The 18,490-nt window shown below is 36.8% G+C and overlaps 3 protein-coding genes and 1 non-coding gene across 4 annotated transcripts; 2 read left to right on the top strand and 2 right to left on the bottom strand.

Annotated features, from left to right (window-relative positions):
• Positions 1 to 609: 609 nt before the first annotated feature.
• On the top strand, positions 610 to 5,212 carry LOC130717429 (importin subunit alpha-1a-like). Its single transcript, XM_057567647.1, has 10 exons — positions 610 to 992; positions 1,162 to 1,258; positions 1,349 to 1,440; positions 1,539 to 1,670; positions 2,064 to 2,249; positions 2,814 to 2,977; positions 3,077 to 3,155; positions 3,886 to 4,014; positions 4,122 to 4,249; positions 4,348 to 5,212. Exons 1-10 carry the CDS (start codon positions 774 to 776, stop codon positions 4,724 to 4,726), a joined length of 1,605 nt encoding a protein of 534 aa, XP_057423630.1. The 5' UTR covers positions 610 to 773; the 3' UTR covers positions 4,727 to 5,212.
• A 1,303-nt stretch (positions 5,213 to 6,515) lies between these two features.
• TRNAT-AGU (transfer RNA threonine (anticodon AGU)) lies at positions 6,516 to 6,589 on the bottom strand. The gene has a single exon. It is a non-coding gene; the product is annotated as a tRNA-Thr (tRNA).
• Positions 6,590 to 8,296: 1,707 nt separating this feature from the next.
• Positions 8,297 to 13,221, bottom strand: LOC130720504 (syntaxin-43-like). Its single transcript, XM_057571152.1, has 8 exons — positions 12,872 to 13,221; positions 12,368 to 12,650; positions 10,092 to 10,181; positions 9,555 to 9,632; positions 9,331 to 9,408; positions 9,174 to 9,239; positions 9,011 to 9,091; positions 8,297 to 8,883 (listed from the first exon to the last, which is right to left on the bottom strand). The coding sequence occupies exons 1-8, from the start codon at positions 13,057 to 13,059 to the stop codon at positions 8,776 to 8,778; spliced, it is 972 nt and encodes a 323-aa protein (XP_057427135.1). The 5' UTR covers positions 13,060 to 13,221; the 3' UTR covers positions 8,297 to 8,775.
• A 1,625-nt stretch (positions 13,222 to 14,846) lies between these two features.
• On the top strand, positions 14,847 to 18,402 carry LOC130720202 (protein DEHYDRATION-INDUCED 19 homolog 3-like). Its single transcript, XM_057570821.1, has 5 exons — positions 14,847 to 15,073; positions 15,657 to 15,799; positions 16,040 to 16,119; positions 16,339 to 16,593; positions 18,100 to 18,402. The coding sequence occupies exons 1-5, from the start codon at positions 14,995 to 14,997 to the stop codon at positions 18,206 to 18,208; spliced, it is 666 nt and encodes a 221-aa protein (XP_057426804.1). The 5' UTR covers positions 14,847 to 14,994; the 3' UTR covers positions 18,209 to 18,402.
• Positions 18,403 to 18,490: the final 88 nt, after the last annotated feature.

Raw genomic sequence — 18,490 nt, 5'->3', positions numbered from 1 at the left:
ACTACTAGTGTGTATATCATCACTATACTACTTTTTTTATTATAAATATCTCGTACCGATCACTATTTGGATGCGGTCAGATTCAAGATTTAGTTCCCGAATGATAGTTCAAGTGGTAAGAGCTAGAGACATAAGGGTTGGATGAGATAAAGTGTGAAGAGTTTTGAGTTCGAACCTGAATGAAGGATTAAGTTACTAATATTTCTAACAACTAACATTTACCTATAAAAAAAGATGAGATTAATGGATATGCACTGTTAGTGTAAAGAAGTTTTACACTGACGTCCAATCACATTATGCCACATAAGACTAAGTAGTTACAAATCTTTTTAATTTTAATTAGTAAATTAATAAATTGCCGATGTGACAGAAATTAATTGGGTGCATGTGTAAAATAAGTTTACATTGTCAGTGCATCTCCTATTTTCTCAAAAAAGATTTGAGATTTAATCACAACTAAAGCTCTTCACCGTCATAATGTATTATGTGAGGATTGAACCGAAAGCTCTTCTTCTCACATACTACTCAGTATGCGTTGCTAACTTAGCTACTCTCTCAAGTACTATACTATTATTATATTATTAAGCGCTTTCCCTTTCACTTCACCTTTTCCAAACTTGGAAACAAAGAAAACCCCAAAACTCTCCAATATTCCCCTTCTCACCCCCTTTTTATTCCACCATCATCTCCTTCTTCTCCCAAACCCTACGCTCCTCTCCGTCGTTACCTTCCCCCAATCGACACCGCACTGCTTCCTCTCTTCCGCCGCCACCATGTCGTACCGCCCTACCGGCAACTCCAGGACCGAGGTCCGTCGCAGTCGGTACAAGGTTGCGGTGGACGCTGAAGAAGGTCGCAGACGCCGTGAGGACACCATGGTCGAGATCCGCAAGAATCGCAGGGAGGAGAGCTTGTTGAAGAAGAGACGCGAGGGTCTCCAGCCTCAGCAGCAAGTTCCTTCCGCCGCTCACTCCACTGTCGTCGAGAAGAAGGTCGGTTTTTTCATCATTCAATTGTTTTTGATTTGATTTGATTTGATTACTTCTTCACAAACACGAATTAAGCTTGAGATTTCGTCATTTCTGATTGTTGAATTGATGATGATGATGATGATTGATGATAATGATGTGAAGTTGGGTTTCTGTGTTGTTGTTGTTGCAGTTGGAACACCTCCCAGCCATGGTTGCGGGTGTTTGGAGTGATGACAATAGCATGCAGCTTGAATCCACGACGCAGTTTCGCAAGCTGCTTTCGATTGGTTCGTGATTGATCTCTGTACCTAATTTATTATGTAGTGAATTTTAATTGACCTTTGGTTAACTTGTTTTTGTTTGTGTGTGTGTGACAGAACGTACTCCGCCGATTGAGGAGGTTATACAGTCTGGTGTAGTTTCCCGCTTTGTCGAGTTTCTGATGAGGGAAGACTTTCCGCAATTGCAGGTACGTCGTGAATAATGCATTGTTTTGTTGATGGTTGAGTAATTACTATGTTACTTATGCTGATTTGTTGACTTGGCATGTCTGTTGTCGTTTTGCAGTTTGAGGCAGCTTGGGCTTTGACAAATATAGCTTCGGGAACATCGGAAAACACCAAGGTGGTGATTGATCATGGGGCTGTCCCGATTTTTGTGCAGCTTCTCGCTTCTCCTAGTGATGACGTCCGTGAACAGGTATATTTTATATATCTTAACATATCATCACTTACCTATAAAATGCAGACACGTTAGGAAACTGAGATTCCTTTTTTAATATCGAGGATTTGGGGTACAACCTTTTCTTTCTGGCGTTAATGAAATTAAAACGATAACTCTTGGGCTATGAAACTTGTTTGTTCATGTTGATTTTTACATTTGGGTATACTTCTGTAGTTGCAGTGTAGTTATGAGCATGCAAAAGAAGAGGGGTCGGTGGGTGATCTATTTGCTTGTGCTGAGTGGTTTTATTTAAAATATGTAGCTGCCATCAAAAGAAAGATAACAATACGTCAATGCCTTTGTCGCATTGTACCAGGGTATCTTTTATCAACAGCCTAACATTTCTCACTGTGTTTTGGATACTAACAGGCAGTGTGGGCATTAGGAAATGTTGCTGGGGATTCTCCTAGATGCCGTGATCTTGTTCTTGGTAATGGGGCTTTGATTCCTCTGTTGGCACAATTGAATGAACACGCCAAACTTTCTATGCTAAGAAATGCTACCTGGACACTTTCAAACTTCTGCAGGGGCAAGCCACAGCCTCCATTTGATCAGGTATGAAAATGTGCATTGCTCAATCTCTCTGAATAACTAAATCATGGCGTTATTTTTTTAAGCCCTTGTTTTTCTTTATCATGATGCACTTCTGTCAAAGTTGAAATGGTACTTTCATGTTGTCAGATCCATATGAAATAGAAAGGGAGATTACATTACTTGGTTCTATTCTTTTGAATTATTTGTTGAATCAAGAGTACGTGTGTTTACCCTGTAGTTTAGAATGTCATGTTCTTGCTATCTTGCATGATATGGAATATCTAAGTACAGTTGACCTTGTGATCTGATGAACAACATTATTCATCATCTTCTTCTTTTGATGCATTTTTATTATGAATATGCGAAGTTTGTAGCCTTTTCAATCTAATTGTTCATGGTTATTCTTCTATGTGAAGTATTGAGCAAGTAACAGCCACCCTTGTAACTTGTAACATGAAAAAGGAACCTGGAGGGTTGTCCATTGGCTAATTCGTTGGTTTTTCCTGTATCTATTTTCCTGATTGTGTCATGCTAGCTGCTATTATGCTCTACTTTACACATCATACATTTTTCTTTTTTTAATAGGTTAAACCTGCACTTCCTGCTCTCACTAGTCTAATCCATTCAAACGATGAAGAGGTATTGACTGATGCCTGTTGGGCACTTTCATATCTTTCTGATGGTACAAATGATAAAATTCAAGCTGTCATTGAAGCTGGTGTGTGCCCCCGGCTTGTTGAGCTGCTACTGTGAGTACTTGACATCTCATATATGATATATGGCTGTGCAATAATGAATGGGCCCCAGTGGCATTTTTCTGTCAAACTAAGTGTTCTTCTCTTGTTCAGGCACCCATCTCCTTCAGTGCTCATTCCTGCTCTTCGCACTGTTGGAAATATTGTCACTGGAGATGATATGCAAACTCAGGTATTAAGTTGTGGAATGTGTCATGGTTGCTTTGTTATATACAGCACTTTTCTTTTCAGTTGTGGAGTCATATGCTCATTGAATGCCCTTATTTGTAACCTTTTTTATGTTTATTATCTTTTATTTTGCCATTTGGTGTGTGTTGTAGCTGTTGGGTAAAGTTACGTGAATTGTGAGTTGTTTTATATTGTACTGCTAACATGCCCCCTCACACGAGAGCCCATTGGGTTTGAAGTGTGACAATGTATAGGCTCACCCACCTTGTGCTTCTTCAATTCAACTTTGTGTTAAAACAAATTGAGGGCAATATCGATCGAACTCTATAGTCTAGAAGCTCTGACACACGAATAGTTTTATGTTAATACTTCTAATTATATGTCAATAGTTTTTTTTATATTACAAGTGTTTTGCTGGTTTATAATTCACTGGCCCCCCTCTGATTCATATCATAGAAATATTCTTGCCTAAGTCATGCCAAATCTTTCTACGGACTGGATTGGAGCTGTATGGATAAAGGATTTTCTCTGGAATGTGATTTAATCAGCTTTGTAATTTTTTATTCTTATATTTAGTACCCTTTTTCAAGTGCTAACTGCTACAGTCAGTAAGTTCCTTCTGAGACTACCTAATCATGTCTATATTTTGGAAATGATATTTGTCAGCGTTGAAACTTGCTTTGCATAATTTATGTTTTTGGTTTGTTTGTTTAACCTAGTGCATTCCCTTGTAGGTTATAATTAACCATCAGGCTCTTCCTTGCCTTTTGAATCTGTTGGCCAGTAATTATAAAAAAAGCATTAAAAAGGAAGCTTGTTGGACCATATCAAACATCACAGCTGGGAATAAACAACAAATTCAGGTATAGTTGTTCACTTTATGATAGTTAGACTTAGAATGATGTTTCTCTCTTTAAGTTATGATTGCACTATTGTTTTCTTATTTTCTTAAATTCCTGTTAATCAACAGTCTGTGGTTGAGGCCAATATAATTGGTCCTTTGGTGAACCTGCTTCAAAATGCTGAGTTCGATATCAAAAAAGAGGCTGCGTGGGCTATCTCAAATGCTACATCTGGTGGCGCTCATGAACAAATCAAGTATGGGGAGACACGTTTTCAATATTCATGAGGAGGTTATTATGGTGTTATAATGTACTTTTTCTTGCGAGTTATGGACTGTTTTCCCTTGTTGACAGGTACCTAGTGAGTCAAGGGTGTATCAAGCCCTTGTGTGATCTTCTTATCTGTCCTGATCCTAGGATCGTCACAGTTTGTCTGGAAGGCCTTGAAAACATCCTGAAGGTAGGAGAAGCTGATAAAAATACAGGCAATTCTGGGGACGTGAATCTATATGCCCAAATGATTGATGATGCTGAGGGGTTGGAGAAAATTGAGAACCTTCAGAGTCATGACAACACAGAGATTTATGAAAAGGCAGTGAAGATTCTTGAAACGTACTGGTTGGAGGAAGAAGATGAGACTATGCCTCCAGGGGATGCTGCTGCTCAATCAGGGTTCAACTTTGGGGGCACTGAGGTTCCTTCTGTGCCTTCCGGTGGATTCAACTTCAATTAGAAGATATTTATTCTTATACAGGGGCAACATCTCATATTTGGCCTTTTCTGGATTGTCTGCGAATTTCCGAACGAAATTAGTCAATTACGTTTTGACAATTGCCATGTTTATGTTTTCTTCAATTGTTCAAACACTATTGGGAACTTTGTCAACTGCAGGAGTTTTGGCTGGTCTACCAGTAAAGTCCTCCAGTTTTATGGGACTACAGTTGAGGGGTTAGGTCAATGTCTTGTCGCTGTCCTTGAGTCCAACAAGGTTCAGCATTGGTAAATACTAAATAGAGTGTTGCTGGACTGGCTTGGGATTTTGCAATGCCTGGTTTTTCCTATCTTATGTTGTGACAGATGCGTGGTAGCTTGATTTTTTCGCCACCTTAGAGAATACTAGACTTCTCTGTCTGCCTAGTGATCATTCAATATAAAATTGTTTATTCTGGAGAATTTCATTTGTTAAATGTAATAGATTGGAGTCAGTAAGTTTCAGTTATGATTGTGGGTTTTTTTTTTACTCTCTGGCTTAAGTATTGTTACAAGGAGGGTTAGATCTTTCTTTTCCCTCGACCCTGGTTAGTTTTTATTTTTTGCCTGCGATCTTTAGCCTAGAGTTCAATTATTCTATAAACTGATTGAAATCTCCCGTGGTCCTGGTTTGGCGTTCCTTTCCTTTCTCACTAATAAAATTGTATCAGTTATTTTTAAAACACATGTAAGGTTGTACCAATGTTATTTTTTAATTGATGTCATAATTTTTTAGTACACCAAATGAAGATAGAGAAGATTTTACCAAGTGAGTGGCGTAGTGATTTATCATTTCTTTTCTTAGCAAATGGTTGGGTTGGGTTTGATTCTTTACTCTTGTGAATGAAAAAATAAAAGGTTAAGGGTCATATTAGTCCTTGTATTTGTAAAAACGTTTGATTTTGGTCCTTCAGTCGAAAAATTGCCAGTAATTGTATTATAAACCGCCAGTAACTGTAAAAAACCCGCCACTAATCATCAGTTTTTGGCTAAGGGGCTAAAATTAAACACTTTTACAAACACAGGGACTAATATGACCCTTAAAAAAAAATGATTGTCTTCTATTGTGCTGATGTGAAGTTAGATATTAGTCATACAATTTATTGAACTCCGGGACCTCACTTCTATCCGTTTTTTGTTTCATTTGGGATCGGAGCCTTAATGTCTGAGGTCTAAGTCTAGCAACCACCTGTTTCTCACAGCAAATCATATTTCTTCATTCTCAAACAAAGCATTGTGAGCTTGTCTTCACAAAAGTTGTTCCATATACTTGGTTTCATGATTTCAAGTCCAAACTCAAGATGTTAGACCAGCGTCTCCTCCTGAATTTGAGGAGGCTAGTAGCTACCTAACTTAGAAACTGCCCGCTATAATATTTGTTTTCCTGTTGGGAAGGTTTATGTTTGAATAACATGAATAGGTAAGGAAAAATATAAATTATGATTCAGTGTTGCAATTTTATTGGGAGTAGGGGATTTGTTGGATGCAGTCACAAATTCTCATGGATGTGAGGATGGATTGGAAGAATTACCAGATGTGAATGGTGGAGTCAGAATCTATGACATATATGTCTAGATGTTTAGTCTTCAATTTTATGCCGATCACTCAAGACCTTTAAATCCTGCCAATAGTTAATGTTAATGGAATTAATGTCTCTATCCTTCCACCACTAAAGATGTATTTGCCATGTTTCTCTACAAAAAAAATTAGGATAAGCCTCTCAAATCAATGAACCTTCAGGATTTGCATTTCAAAGAGAAAAAGGATAAAAATGCTTTCATTGAGAGTTGAACTCAAGACCTCCCGCTTACTAAACGGGTGCTCTAACCAACTGAGCTATGAAAGCTGCTTGTAACTATCGTTGATGTCATTATATATAAACTCAGTGTGACAAAAATTGCAATACGTGAGCAATCTAATCGAAGATGAGGTTAATAACATAATAAAGCCATATCGGGCGCTTAAAAATAGAGTTGTTACGTTGTATTTTTCATAATAAATTTCAAGTCCATCAAATGCAATGAGATTTTGTGTTATCTTTAGTGGATAATCTGAGTTCATGATCTTATGGCAATTTCTCATACAATGTAATACATGGACGTAATTTATTTCTTCAATATATATACACATAATGGGATATTTTGGGGGGAAATAAATTATTTGCTTTCCTTCAACAATCATCTTTAGCCTAGCCATTGCTTGCTCTCCTCACCCAAAAATTCAACAATCATTGGATGGGATGTGTACCCTTTTTAATCATAATCTCAAAAGTTTTACCGGTGCAAACAAGCAAATGCTAAAGCTAATTCAATTGAAACAAAACAAAAAATTAGTATATAGTTTTATTTACTTATAGCTATTGGCTAATGATGTCTGTTTAAATTTACTTTGTTTGTCAATAGGCGTGAAGCTTCTCTGAATGACTTTAAAGTTAAGCAAATTGATCATTCTTTTAATTTTCAAATGTGTAAAATTATTATATCTTAATTTGATTTTCAAATGTTTTAGGGTTTATGATGTTTTGGATTTATGAAAAAAATTTAAAAGTATACAAATGACATGAGAGATTTGGTTTTGTGGACCGTCTCTGAACCTTCTTTTGTGGAGACTAATGTGGATAGCAGTGTCCGGTTTTGGGGGGATTGCTTGAGGGATGAGCTTGGAAACTAGTAGATTGGCTTTCATGTCACATGGATATGTTAGCAACTTTTCATGGTTTGTCTCTAGCTTGGACTAAGGAATTTGTGCGCAGTGCATTGCTTTTCAAACTCGCTTCAAGTTGTGTCTTTGACTGAGAGTATCCCTTTGCACTATCATAGATTCATAGGTATGCTGCTCTCAATTGAATATTAAAGATTCACTTGCAAGACAATGGTCAGATGGGGTTTACCACATCTTGAGGGAAGGTAATGCTTGCGATGATATTTTGGCCAAATATGGTGCTCAGTGCGGCGTTGAGTTTGGTATTCTACAAGATCATCCGAGTGAGACGGTGTTTGGTCAGACATAGTTCTGTTTTCTACTTTTGTTTTCTTTGGGACATAGTTCTTGCAGAAAAAGGTAAATTTTTGATAAATTTTAAAGGATTTTGTATGATGAGATTAGGATTTAAAGAAAAAATGAAATTAGGATTTTTTTTTATGAAATTTAATATTTCAATCAGTTAGTTTTAATGGAAAAACATCAATAGTGACTAAATTTAGGTAATTTGTGAAGATTAATCTTAGAAAATGAAAAAGTGGGAGTCCCAAGTCGATTAATAGTGTGACTGATGGACTTGATTGTAATAATTAAAAAGGATGAGTGACTAAATCTACTTAAAAAATTATTGGGGGACTCAAATCACCCAATAGTCTAAATTAGAGGGACCAAAAGTACAATTGAACCTTTAACTTTCCTATCATTTAATAGATTTAGAGATTAGCATCACAATCCCAAGCCATTGTTGGACAGGCCAACCCTATGAAGTTTACATTGGAAGCCTGTCTTGACTTTGATACAAGAGATATATAAATGATGATGTGAAGATATGTACCATCCACAATTCTAAATATGAGAACCTCACAGAAACCTCCATTTTATTGCATGAATTGTTTTATGGATACAAAAAATTCCATCCCCTTTAAATGCAATAGGGAAAAGATATTAAATGTCACCAAAAAAATAATAAAGCATAAGACACGGTTCAACACCCGGATCTGCAGGCAAAGAATGTTAAGTACAGGTTCATACAACCGCTCTATACATTTTCTAGCCTTATGTATCTTTTCCTACTGTATCACACCAACCACTAAAACTCTTATAACTCTCCAACACACCTACTCTGCCCTACATCCTCCGTGGCAAAAGAAAAGGAAGGAGAATTAACTTGGTTTCTTCATCCAGTGCAGATAGCTTGGCTACTCCCTTTGTCTTCTCTAAAGACTGATTGTGTCACTACCTCCGAGCAGGCAACAGATGGTGTGTCAAGAGAAAGGTCACACGAATGAGAGGTGACCAAATAATAAAATGAGAATCAAATATCACCATGGATCACAAAATAATTTCCTTAATGACCAAGAGAACCAACATAACAAAGCACATGATAAGAAGCACCGTAGCACACATTACCATGCCCCCCTTTTTCTGAGTTCTCTCTGCCTGCATGTCGCGTAAACCAAATAATTGTCACGGGGGAAGAGATAAAAACGAAAATGAGATAGAGAGGCAAGATGGGAAATTGAAGCACGGTCTCACTAAAATAACGGATAAGGAAGAGAAGTAGGACCTTCTGAAGCTGTTTAAGGCCATCCTCAACTGTGGTTGCGACATTCTGAATGTTGTAGTCTATTCTATCAACAATGGTTCCCTATATATAGAGGATGTCAATATTCAAAAGGGTGCGGAATTAAGAAAGTTGTCAACTTCCTAGAGGGAGAGTATCAGCTGACCTGGTCTATGACTAGTACTGATAAATCTTTCATAATTTGAGCAAGCTCGTTCACAGATTCCACAACCTATAAAAGAAAAAAAAAATTAAGTCCAGCAGGTACAAAATATTAAGTCAAAACACGCCATTAGTAACAGTATTATGCAGCGTTTGCTTACTTGTTGGATCTCTTTTTCTCTTTCTACTGTGAATGCTTCACTTTTTTTCAGTTTGGCCATCTGATGCTCACTAAATACCTAAATACAATAATTTGAAAGTATCAGCACTCAACTACATCTCGTACTGGGTAAGACCATATGGATAGTAGAACTCGTCAATAAGACTATCACCCTGTTCCCCAAAAGAACAGAAGTGAGCAGAGAAAAAAAGGAAGGAAGAATACCATATTATCCAAGTCATCATCTTCATATCTAGATTTTCCTCCATTTAAGTTGATCTCTAGATCAACCCCATCTTGACCCTGCATCAACATAAAATGGTGATTAAAAGCTTAAATGAAAAGCCTTAATTATTTTGGTGGCCCGTACAACATGAGACTTGAGATAATAGTTAGACGAGATAGAGAGCAGGGGAACAAGGTAAGCAGTGCAATTTCCTTCAGTATAAAACAAAAGACTAGGTATACTTACATCACTTGTTGACTACTAGCTGATGAAACCAAATAGCAAGAGATCATTTTCATAAAAGAGGGAGGGGGAAAGTGACAAGACATGAGCGATGCAGTTTTACACAGTATTCTAAATTAGAATCAAGAGTGTAGAATTTGATGAGCAGAGAAGAAATTAAATTGCACCATATATTTTTTTGGCTTATTTAATAGTTGCTATAAATAAACCGTCCATAGAAAACCAAACCACTGGAAAATAAAATTGTGAATTTTATTTCTTTGTCAGTCAAGGAAAAAAGGCTTTTCCCTCACCTCTTTTTGCTGCCTGAGGCGCTTCAAATAAGTTGATTGTTTCTTGCGAAGCTCTACAGAGAGGTTCTGGAGGTCAGTAGCAAGCGAACGCTGCATGCAGTGCACACACAAATTAAGAAAATGTCCAACAAGCTACAACTAAAAGGGAGTTTTTGAATAAGATGAAATATAAACAATATAAAAGCCATGTTCACACATAAAGATTAAATGATAGAAGTCAAGGCAGCACCATAGATTCAATTTCATGGATAAAAAACCAAGCCCGCTTCATGGCTAAGAAAGGAAGGTCTTAAACCTGGACAAGGCTTAAATCGGCCCCATAAACTAGATCATGAGGTGAGGATTGCCCAATCCTTTAAAAGCTCTACTTAGTGAAGATCTCTAGTCAATGTGGTATCTCAATATACCCCTCCCCACACCCAGGATTGGACATCTGTAATGTTGAGATTATAGAATTGATTTTTTTATATTGTAATGGAAATCCATGGGGCCAGAATCCAGATTGACTTTTGGACTACGGTTGGTGGCATAATGTCGAATCTATTATAGACTCTGATACCATCTTAAATTGGGTTAGGTTTAGCTCAACCCCAAAAGCTAGCTCACGAGACAAGGATTGCTCAAGCATTTATAAACTCTACTTTAATCATATTGGAAGTCAATGTGTGATCTCAACAAAAATAGATACAATTAACAACAAATTGAATGGACATTGAAATCTTCCAACCTCATATGGGTGCAAAAATCCAGGCACTTTGGAGAATATTTCACCATTCATCAATTATAGTAAGGCAAGGGTAAAAGGAAAACATCTGCTCATAAGTTTTCGAACGATTTTTCTTTCAACTAAGAGATTCTTTTAATATGGAGCAATTAATAAATGACCATGACCTGTGTATTCTTCTCCAAAACATGCTCAAAGCAAGAGATTCAGACTTATTTCATAAAGCACAAAAACTCAAGGACTGGAAGAGCCAAGAATATGAAGGAAGAGAAGAAAGAATCAATAAGCAGACACGGGAAGAATGACCAAAGAAACTCCAAAGTCCAAACCCAGGGCTCGTTCGAAGGAAAGAAACATGGGTTAGATATATTTACAAGTATGCCACCACGTTTCAATGTTTTCATTATCACATTTTCAAAGGAATCTGATAGGTACTCACGGTTAGTGGCTAATTAGGGGTTAATAGATAGTTAATTGGGGGTCAGAGTTAATTAGAGAGTGAGTATATAAATAAGGGAGTTATAGAGATTGTGGGTATCTTTGTATTCACTTTGGAAATTAGGTTTAGAGATCGTTGGTCTCTCTGGGGTTTAGGTAGGGTGTTTGGTATCTCTTCCTTGTATCTTTTCCCTAATGGGAATTAGGGTTTTACCAATTGAATAATATCAGATTTGGCTGGGTTCTATCAAAATCATAGAAATCAACTTCATCGTTTTGCCTTTTCCTGCTCATATCCTTGCAAAATGCTCATTATAAAACCTATAGTATGATTGAGTGCTTGACAGTAAGAAGAACGTCAACCAAACTGGAAATGACTATATGATTCATTTTTATTTTGGTAGGTTTGTTTAAAGAATATTGTGAAGTTTACTAAGCAGCACTAAGTAATCAGATACAGTATACCTATTTCTGCGTGTATGCGTTTTATGTAAGACTTTGGCAAGATTGGAGAATATTGGGTCAGTCATTTCACTTTTCAGAAGTTTCTCATGTTGTATTTTAAAGGATTGGTAAATATAAGGAGGCCAGAATTGTGTGAAGATAAGATTAATTGGTTGAAGCAAAATGTATGCATCTTTAACAGTGTCTGCATGCACCTGGATATGTTATGGGATGGAACTGTCTCTAAGGATTCTGTCTGCACATCCTTAAGGGTGTCTGTACTCTGATTGGTCATTGATTTAAGGCCTGCTCACACCTCACATTTATTTAAATGGAGTTTCTATTTGTGACATGTAGAGAAACTGGAGCCACACTTCAAAGTTATTTGTTGCAGTTTTTAATCTTTTTGGATCTTTGCTTCCATTTACATTTTCTGATTTGGAAAACATTCACCCCACCTCCACTGCTAATTAAAATTTCTTTCTCTTATCTCTAACAAACTTTCTTTCTCTATCCCTAAAAAATAAACAGCATACCATACCAGTGATACCACCACAAATTCTCATGCTAGGTTCATCAAGAAAACACACAGAATTCAAGTTGAATAATAAAACACATTCAATCCATCTTCTATCACGAGTCTTACGCAACAGTTCAGTAGTGACAATACCTGCACATTTTTCCTGACATTGGAATCCTCCGAAGGCCCAGCAGCAGAAAGTCTCCGCAGCTTCTTCTCCGATCTCTTAATCAAGTCAGTTATCTCATAAGTTAGCGATTCAATCGCATGCTGATCCTCCTTACCATCTCCAAACGACGGCATTAACGCCTTCGCGTGAGCCTTAGCCAACTCCGCCATTTTCGATCGCGCCCGTTGCACATTTGCTGATATCTCTTCAGATACATCCACCCACGCCGGCGGTAACCCCACAGTAATTGGAATAGCACCCTTACTGTATCCATAAACCAATGAACAACATAAAATCTAATTACAAATCGGGAGACCTATACTCAACCACAAAAGCTAGCACAATAGTTGAGGTTTGCACTGCCCTTATAAAGGCTATCTATGCTCTATCTCTAGCCAATGTGGGACTTCTAACAAATTTAACTCAATTTCATCCAATGGATCTAAGGCAATTGAAGATGAGATTGTGAGATCTGTGAAGCGAACCTTGAATTAGCGGGATCCTCTGTGCTAAGCGGAGTGTAAGAGCGATTGGGATTGAGAAGCGAGGTGCTGACCAATTCGATGACGGGGCCGGCGGCGGCGGAGGGCGGCGAAGAGGAGGAGGGGAATCGGACGCTCTTCAATGCGTCTCGGTGCTTTCGGAAAAGCAAAGTGCGATTCCGAGTCGCCATTGAATGCTACGTCGTCGTTTCGTGACAGTTAAACCAGAAAGACAAGACAAGAAGAAGAAGAAGAAAGACGAGAAGATTTCTGGTTGGAACACAGACTCAGATCAGAACCCGATTGTCCCTCACGTGATACATGTTGGTGATGAAATGGACACTCACGTGACCTGAGTGTAGTTAACCATGTGTTTTTATTTAACAAGATCAATCAATTAGTCCCAATTTACCATTCTTATGCATGTTTGAAAGAAGAAAAAACATGATAAATGCACAATTTTTTATTATTTTCTAATTTGGTTTTTTACTTTACGTTATTATTTTTTTTAATTTAGCTGGTATACACATACAGTCTAGATAGTTTAATAAATTTTAATTTTGATTTAATTATGATGGAATAAAATAAAAGAAAAAATTAACAAGAGACCAAGTTAAGGTAAGGGCTAAGTTATTGTTTTGTCACTTAAAACTTGTTATGAAAAAGACAGTGCAACCAATTTTTTTATTTTTTTTATTCGGCTAGATGAGTCAAATCACATGATTTTATAATGTCCATGATATTAATTAAAAATACTTATTTATCAAAAAATTACTTTTAAGTAAACCACTATTAAGAGTTACTTATTAGTTTCTACTATTTAGTGCGTCGATTGTAGAGGGATAAATTAATCTCACGACTATCAAATATGTGGATACATTGATCAAGACAAAAAAATGTATACCACTAATAAGTGTTATTGTTGTTGGCATGACTTCGGTTGGGGAGGGATATCCTCTGTCCTCTTTTCCGGTACATTGATTGATCGGGAATGAGGAGGCTTCGTGACATGTCTTTTTTGTCCATGTAGAGGACATAGGTTTACGGTTTTCATATATGTGGAGTGATACTCTTTGGGAGTGTTTCAACCTGTATATTGTGCTACCTACGCATGTGCACGAGGAGGTGGAGAAGGTAGCGTTATGTGCTCTGTTGTAGGGAGCGGAACCCTTCGAGATCATCATGGATGTTGGCTTTCAGACTTTCCGTGCAGTGTTAGTGATGTCAATCCTCTTTGTGCTGAGTTACTTGTTACAGATGAGGGGTTACTTCATGCTTGAGATTTGAGTATGAGGAGATTGCTTGCGAGTGTGATTGTATGAGGCTTTGGAGGTAGTTACTTGCGTTGTTGACATCTAAAATCATTGGCTAAGGGATACTATTTTTCCAAGCTAGATTATAGTAAAGGTGATGATGATACATGTTCGACTCAAAATATACATCTATTGGGAGGAACTACCGCGACAATTCCCTAACAGGTTAATACTCGTCAAAAGATAAAAATAAATGAAGTAACTCAATCACAATTTATAAACAAAAACGTTAAAATAACTAAGTGGATTGACGTAATGGTTCAACATTTCGTTCTTTAAGCAAGCGAGTGAGAGTTTAAATATCAACTCCTATAAATGAAAAAAACGTATTAGTCAATCACATACCGCTTAGTGTACTGGCCGTAGAGGCTAGAGGAATAAATTAGTTCCGCGGCTACTCACAGTGCAATACGTTGTTCAAGACCAATAAAAAATGTCAAAATCAAAATTTGATAAAAAGAAAAATCAAACATGGAAAGAAAATTGTTCTTAAATGATTGTATGTAAAGTGGTGCCATATTTTAGCTCATTGCTTGCTGGAAGTGGTTTGGACGTTTCTTACAGTTGACGTGTGAAGTCATGGAAATGGAAAATAAAAATAAAATCTAAAATGAAAAATGCAAAAAATATATATAAATAAAGAAAAAAAGACAATAATTTAGTTTTATTTACCTTTGGTGGTGAAATTCCTCATCTCATCTCATCATCTCATCGCAGCATCTTCTTCCTCTGCTCCTCTCTCTCTCTCTCTCTTTCTCAGTCGCTCCTCACTTCCTCACCAAACCAAAACCCTAATTCGCCAAATCAGAATCCATGGACGCTGATTCCTCTTGGACTGCTCGTCTCTCTTCTGCCTCCAGGCGCTATCAATCCGCTCTCCAATCTCGATCAGGTTCATTCACCTCTCAATTCAATCCAAATCAAATTCCCCTTTTTTTTTCCTTCCCCTTCTTCAATTTCTTGCTTAATTCGTTGTAAGAACAAGGTTCCTTTGATAAAAACTAAAAATTGATTCAAAAGCTGTAATAAAAAACTTAGCTTCAGATACACTAGCACTGTTAGAACTCACACGCAAGTGGGTCTTTATGGCTTTGATTCACATCTACGAAAAATTAAATAAAAATTAAGACTTGATGGGAAAAAATTGATTTTTCATTTTTCTCTCTGTCACTTGGTAGTTTTATGCTTGATTTTTTTTTTCATTTTCGGTTGTTTGATGTGTTTGAAATGGGAGTTATGTGAAATCAGAGGCATGATTTCTCTAAAAAGCATAATCCAAACTGCTATCTGGTGTGGTGTTTTATTTTCTGCTGAACATGGTAGTTGTGATAGCAATGACAATTGGGATTTGTGATGTATGGGTCTTGGTTAGCCAGACTAAATTGTATGGCTTTACTGGTGTGCTTGTTTATGTTTGAGTATTTAGTATTGATGTCTCCTCTTGTATTTACTGATATGGGATTGTGTGAGTGTAGATATGTTCATGGGTTTTGATGAAAATGATGTGGACGATGACGTAAGGGAGGAGTTTCTATGCCCCTTTTGTTCGGAGTATTTTGATATCGTTGGATTGTGCTGCCACATTGATGAAGAGCATCCAATGGAGGCGAAGAATGGGGTATGGCTTCTTTCATTTGCCTTTCAACAGTTTTTCCAAGCAACTTTCAAGTTTTGCTGTCTGATAGATGTTCAATTTGTGCTTAGCCTTTAAAAGCTTTTGTTCATTCCTACATATCTTTCACCCTCTACTTCTTATAAGTGAACTGAATATGATATTTTGATGTTTAAGCTGGAAAAAAGTGATATATTTTATCAGAGGAATCAATATTTTTTCTGATTATACCATCTCTTTGTGCAGGTATGTCCAGTTTGTGCATCGAGGGTGGGGGTTGATATGGTAGCGCACATTACCCTACAACATGGAAATATATTTAAGATATCCTTTTTCTTTTGTTAAATTTGGTTTTATGAATTCTCGTATGGTTGGTTCTTACTTCTTAGCACAAAACTTTGCGGTTAATTGCCGGGTTCTTTGACAAATTTTATTACAGAATGAATAATGTTGCCAAAAGTATACCTTATTCTAAAGTTTTAGTTTTTTATAAATAAAAAAAAATACCCTATTACTTGGTTGAATTCCTTAACTAGGGAATACATGCAGCGCAAAAGGAAATCACGTAAAGGTGGGTCTTATTCAACGCTATCATTATTGAGGAAGGAACTGCGAGAAGGAAATTTGCAATCCCTTTTTGGTGGGTCTTCGTGTATAGTGTCCTCATCTAATTCTGCAGCTGATCCACTGTTGTCGTCGTTTATATCGCCTTTAGCTAATGAACCTACCAGTTCTCAGCCTCATTTGCACACTGAGACAAGATCAACCAAGAAAAGCTTGGATGAGACTGTATCAAAAAGGTATTTCTGTTTCATTTTTAATCTTTGAAAGGAATGCCACACCCTCTTCACAGAATCCTGTTCTATATTATGCAATTATTCCTGAATGAGTTGATGATGCTATCCTCTTCCCATTTACTGTTATTCATGCAATAACACAATAGTTAGTTTATACATGTATCAAATGTTTTAATAAATTATTTTGTACAATTCTTAATTTCTAATTTTACAAATTCTGATAAGATTGTGTTCACTGTAATGATTTTCCTCCTCCATGTCCTCTCTCACAATCACTAGACACACACACATGATGAGAAGCGAATGGCTTGTTTGGTTTTTGTTTTCATGTTCAGTTTTCATTTGTTTTCAATTTTAATTACAAAAAAGGCCACTTTATTTTCATTGTACTTATTATTTTCAAATATTTGTATGGGAAACAGTGAAAACAATAAAAAGTTATCATCCCTGTTTCTTTTACATAATTTTGAGAACAGGGAACAAATTTAGAACAAGGTAGAACTTTTTATAGCTTCCGGCCTATTCAATAAATATTCTATTTGTCCTCTATAAGGGGAATTCAGTAATATGAGTTGTTCACAACCTGTCCCATTCCATTGACCCAACCCATCCTGAACTATTCAGGTTGCATCTGAGCCTGCCCACCTAGCACAAGAAATATTAGTGTCAGCATGGGTCGCATTTGGTAACCTGGCATGAGTTTGGGATACTTGGAATGAATATAGGTCAACCTTTGGGTGTTATTTGAAATTATTTATTACTTAAAGATTCAACCTTAGTATATTCTTTTAATTAGTTAAGTTCAATATTTTCCCATTTACTTCTAAAACACATTCTATGTGTAAATTCATAGTGATATATTGTGGTTATTCTCTTAGTAATCTCCTGAAACTAAAGGAAGTGAAAAAATGCAGGCATACATTGAGAAGAGTTATAATGTATATGATATATGGCGTTTTAAATCATTGGTATATAAACATTTCATGATTTTGCTTAGTTTATTCCTCTGGTCAACCCAATCCCATCCCACTTATACTCAATCTTAACTAAACCCAATCGTCGAGTTTCTTTGGGTTGATGATTGGTCAAAAGAATTGGCACAGTCTAAAATTAGGATTTGGTAATGGACAAATGAAAACTCCTAGCTCCCACCATGGCAGGGTCCAAGGAAGGGCTGGATCTGATGTTGGTTTACTATTGTAGTTTGTAGGCAATCTCATCTTGCATTTGCAAGAGGCTGAATTTAAGAGTCGAATCTAATAACCTCTTGGCCACATGTCACTAACTTAAGCGTCACGTCTAGGCTCCCCTTCATTCTATTTGGTTTCTATAACTATGTATCTTTTAATAATGTGATCACGTATGTTTTTGTAACCTTCTTGACCAATAAATTTAGTGTCTTGTTGCAAAACTGTTATTCCTTGCTTAACAATAATACGCAAAAGTTGCACCAGTTCAATTTTAACCTATTATCTCCTTGTTTCTAACAAAGTCAACATTTCTGTTCAGGAATGTGGAGACACCAACCTTGTCAGACAAAGATAAGGAGGAGAATGCAAAAAGATGTGAGTTTGTTCAAGGTATGTTGCTGTCCACCATGTTGGATGACGACTTATGAAGGAAATTTGTCAAGATGGCTGCTTCAGTGGCTGGCTAATTCACAGATGCGAAACCTGCAACCTATGGTTTGTCTATGTATTGTATCAGAGTGTAATAATAACGGGTAGAAAATGAATGTAATTTAAACTGCATGTGAACTGATGATGTTTTTAGCCCAAGAGTTTTATATATCCTTTAATTTCAGATCATAAAGCTTAAAAGAAAAGTAGATAAAGTTCCTTTCCTATTGCAACCGAGTTTTCTTAGAGCCCCCCTCTTCTTTCTCTCTCATATGGTGATT

Source organism: Lotus japonicus, chromosome 5 (assembly GCF_012489685.1).
Source record: "Lotus japonicus ecotype B-129 chromosome 5, LjGifu_v1.2".
Classification (NCBI taxonomy): domain Eukaryota; kingdom Viridiplantae; phylum Streptophyta; class Magnoliopsida; order Fabales; family Fabaceae; genus Lotus; species Lotus japonicus.
The sequence above is the reverse complement of the archived record's forward strand: the minus strand, read 5'-3'. Positions and strand labels throughout refer to the sequence as shown.

Coding starts and splice junctions, on each gene's coding strand:
- LOC130717429 (XM_057567647.1), top strand. CDS start 774: ATGTCGTACCGCCCTACCGGCAACTCCAGGACCGAGGTCCGTCGCAGT. Junction 1,441..1,538: donor AAGACTTTCCGCAATTGCAG/GTACGTCGTGAA, acceptor GTCGTTTTGCAG/TTTGAGGCAGCTTGGGCTTT. Junction 2,250..2,813: donor CACAGCCTCCATTTGATCAG/GTATGAAAATGT, acceptor TTTTTTTAATAG/GTTAAACCTGCACTTCCTGC.
- LOC130720504 (XM_057571152.1), bottom strand. CDS start 13,059: ATGGCGACTCGGAATCGCACTTTGCTTTTCCGAAAGCACCGAGACGCA. Junction 10,182..12,367: donor ATGTCAGGAAAAATGTGCAG/GTATTGTCACTA, acceptor CACTGCATGCAG/CGTTCGCTTGCTACTGACCT. Junction 8,884..9,010: donor GCCTTAAACAGCTTCAGAAG/GTCCTACTTCTC, acceptor CGCGACATGCAG/GCAGAGAGAACTCAGAAAAA.
- LOC130720202 (XM_057570821.1), top strand. CDS start 14,995: ATGGACGCTGATTCCTCTTGGACTGCTCGTCTCTCTTCTGCCTCCAGG. Junction 15,074..15,656: donor CGCTCTCCAATCTCGATCAG/GTTCATTCACCT, acceptor GTGTGAGTGTAG/ATATGTTCATGGGTTTTGAT. Junction 16,594..18,099: donor GATGAGACTGTATCAAAAAG/GTATTTCTGTTT, acceptor ATTTCTGTTCAG/GAATGTGGAGACACCAACCT.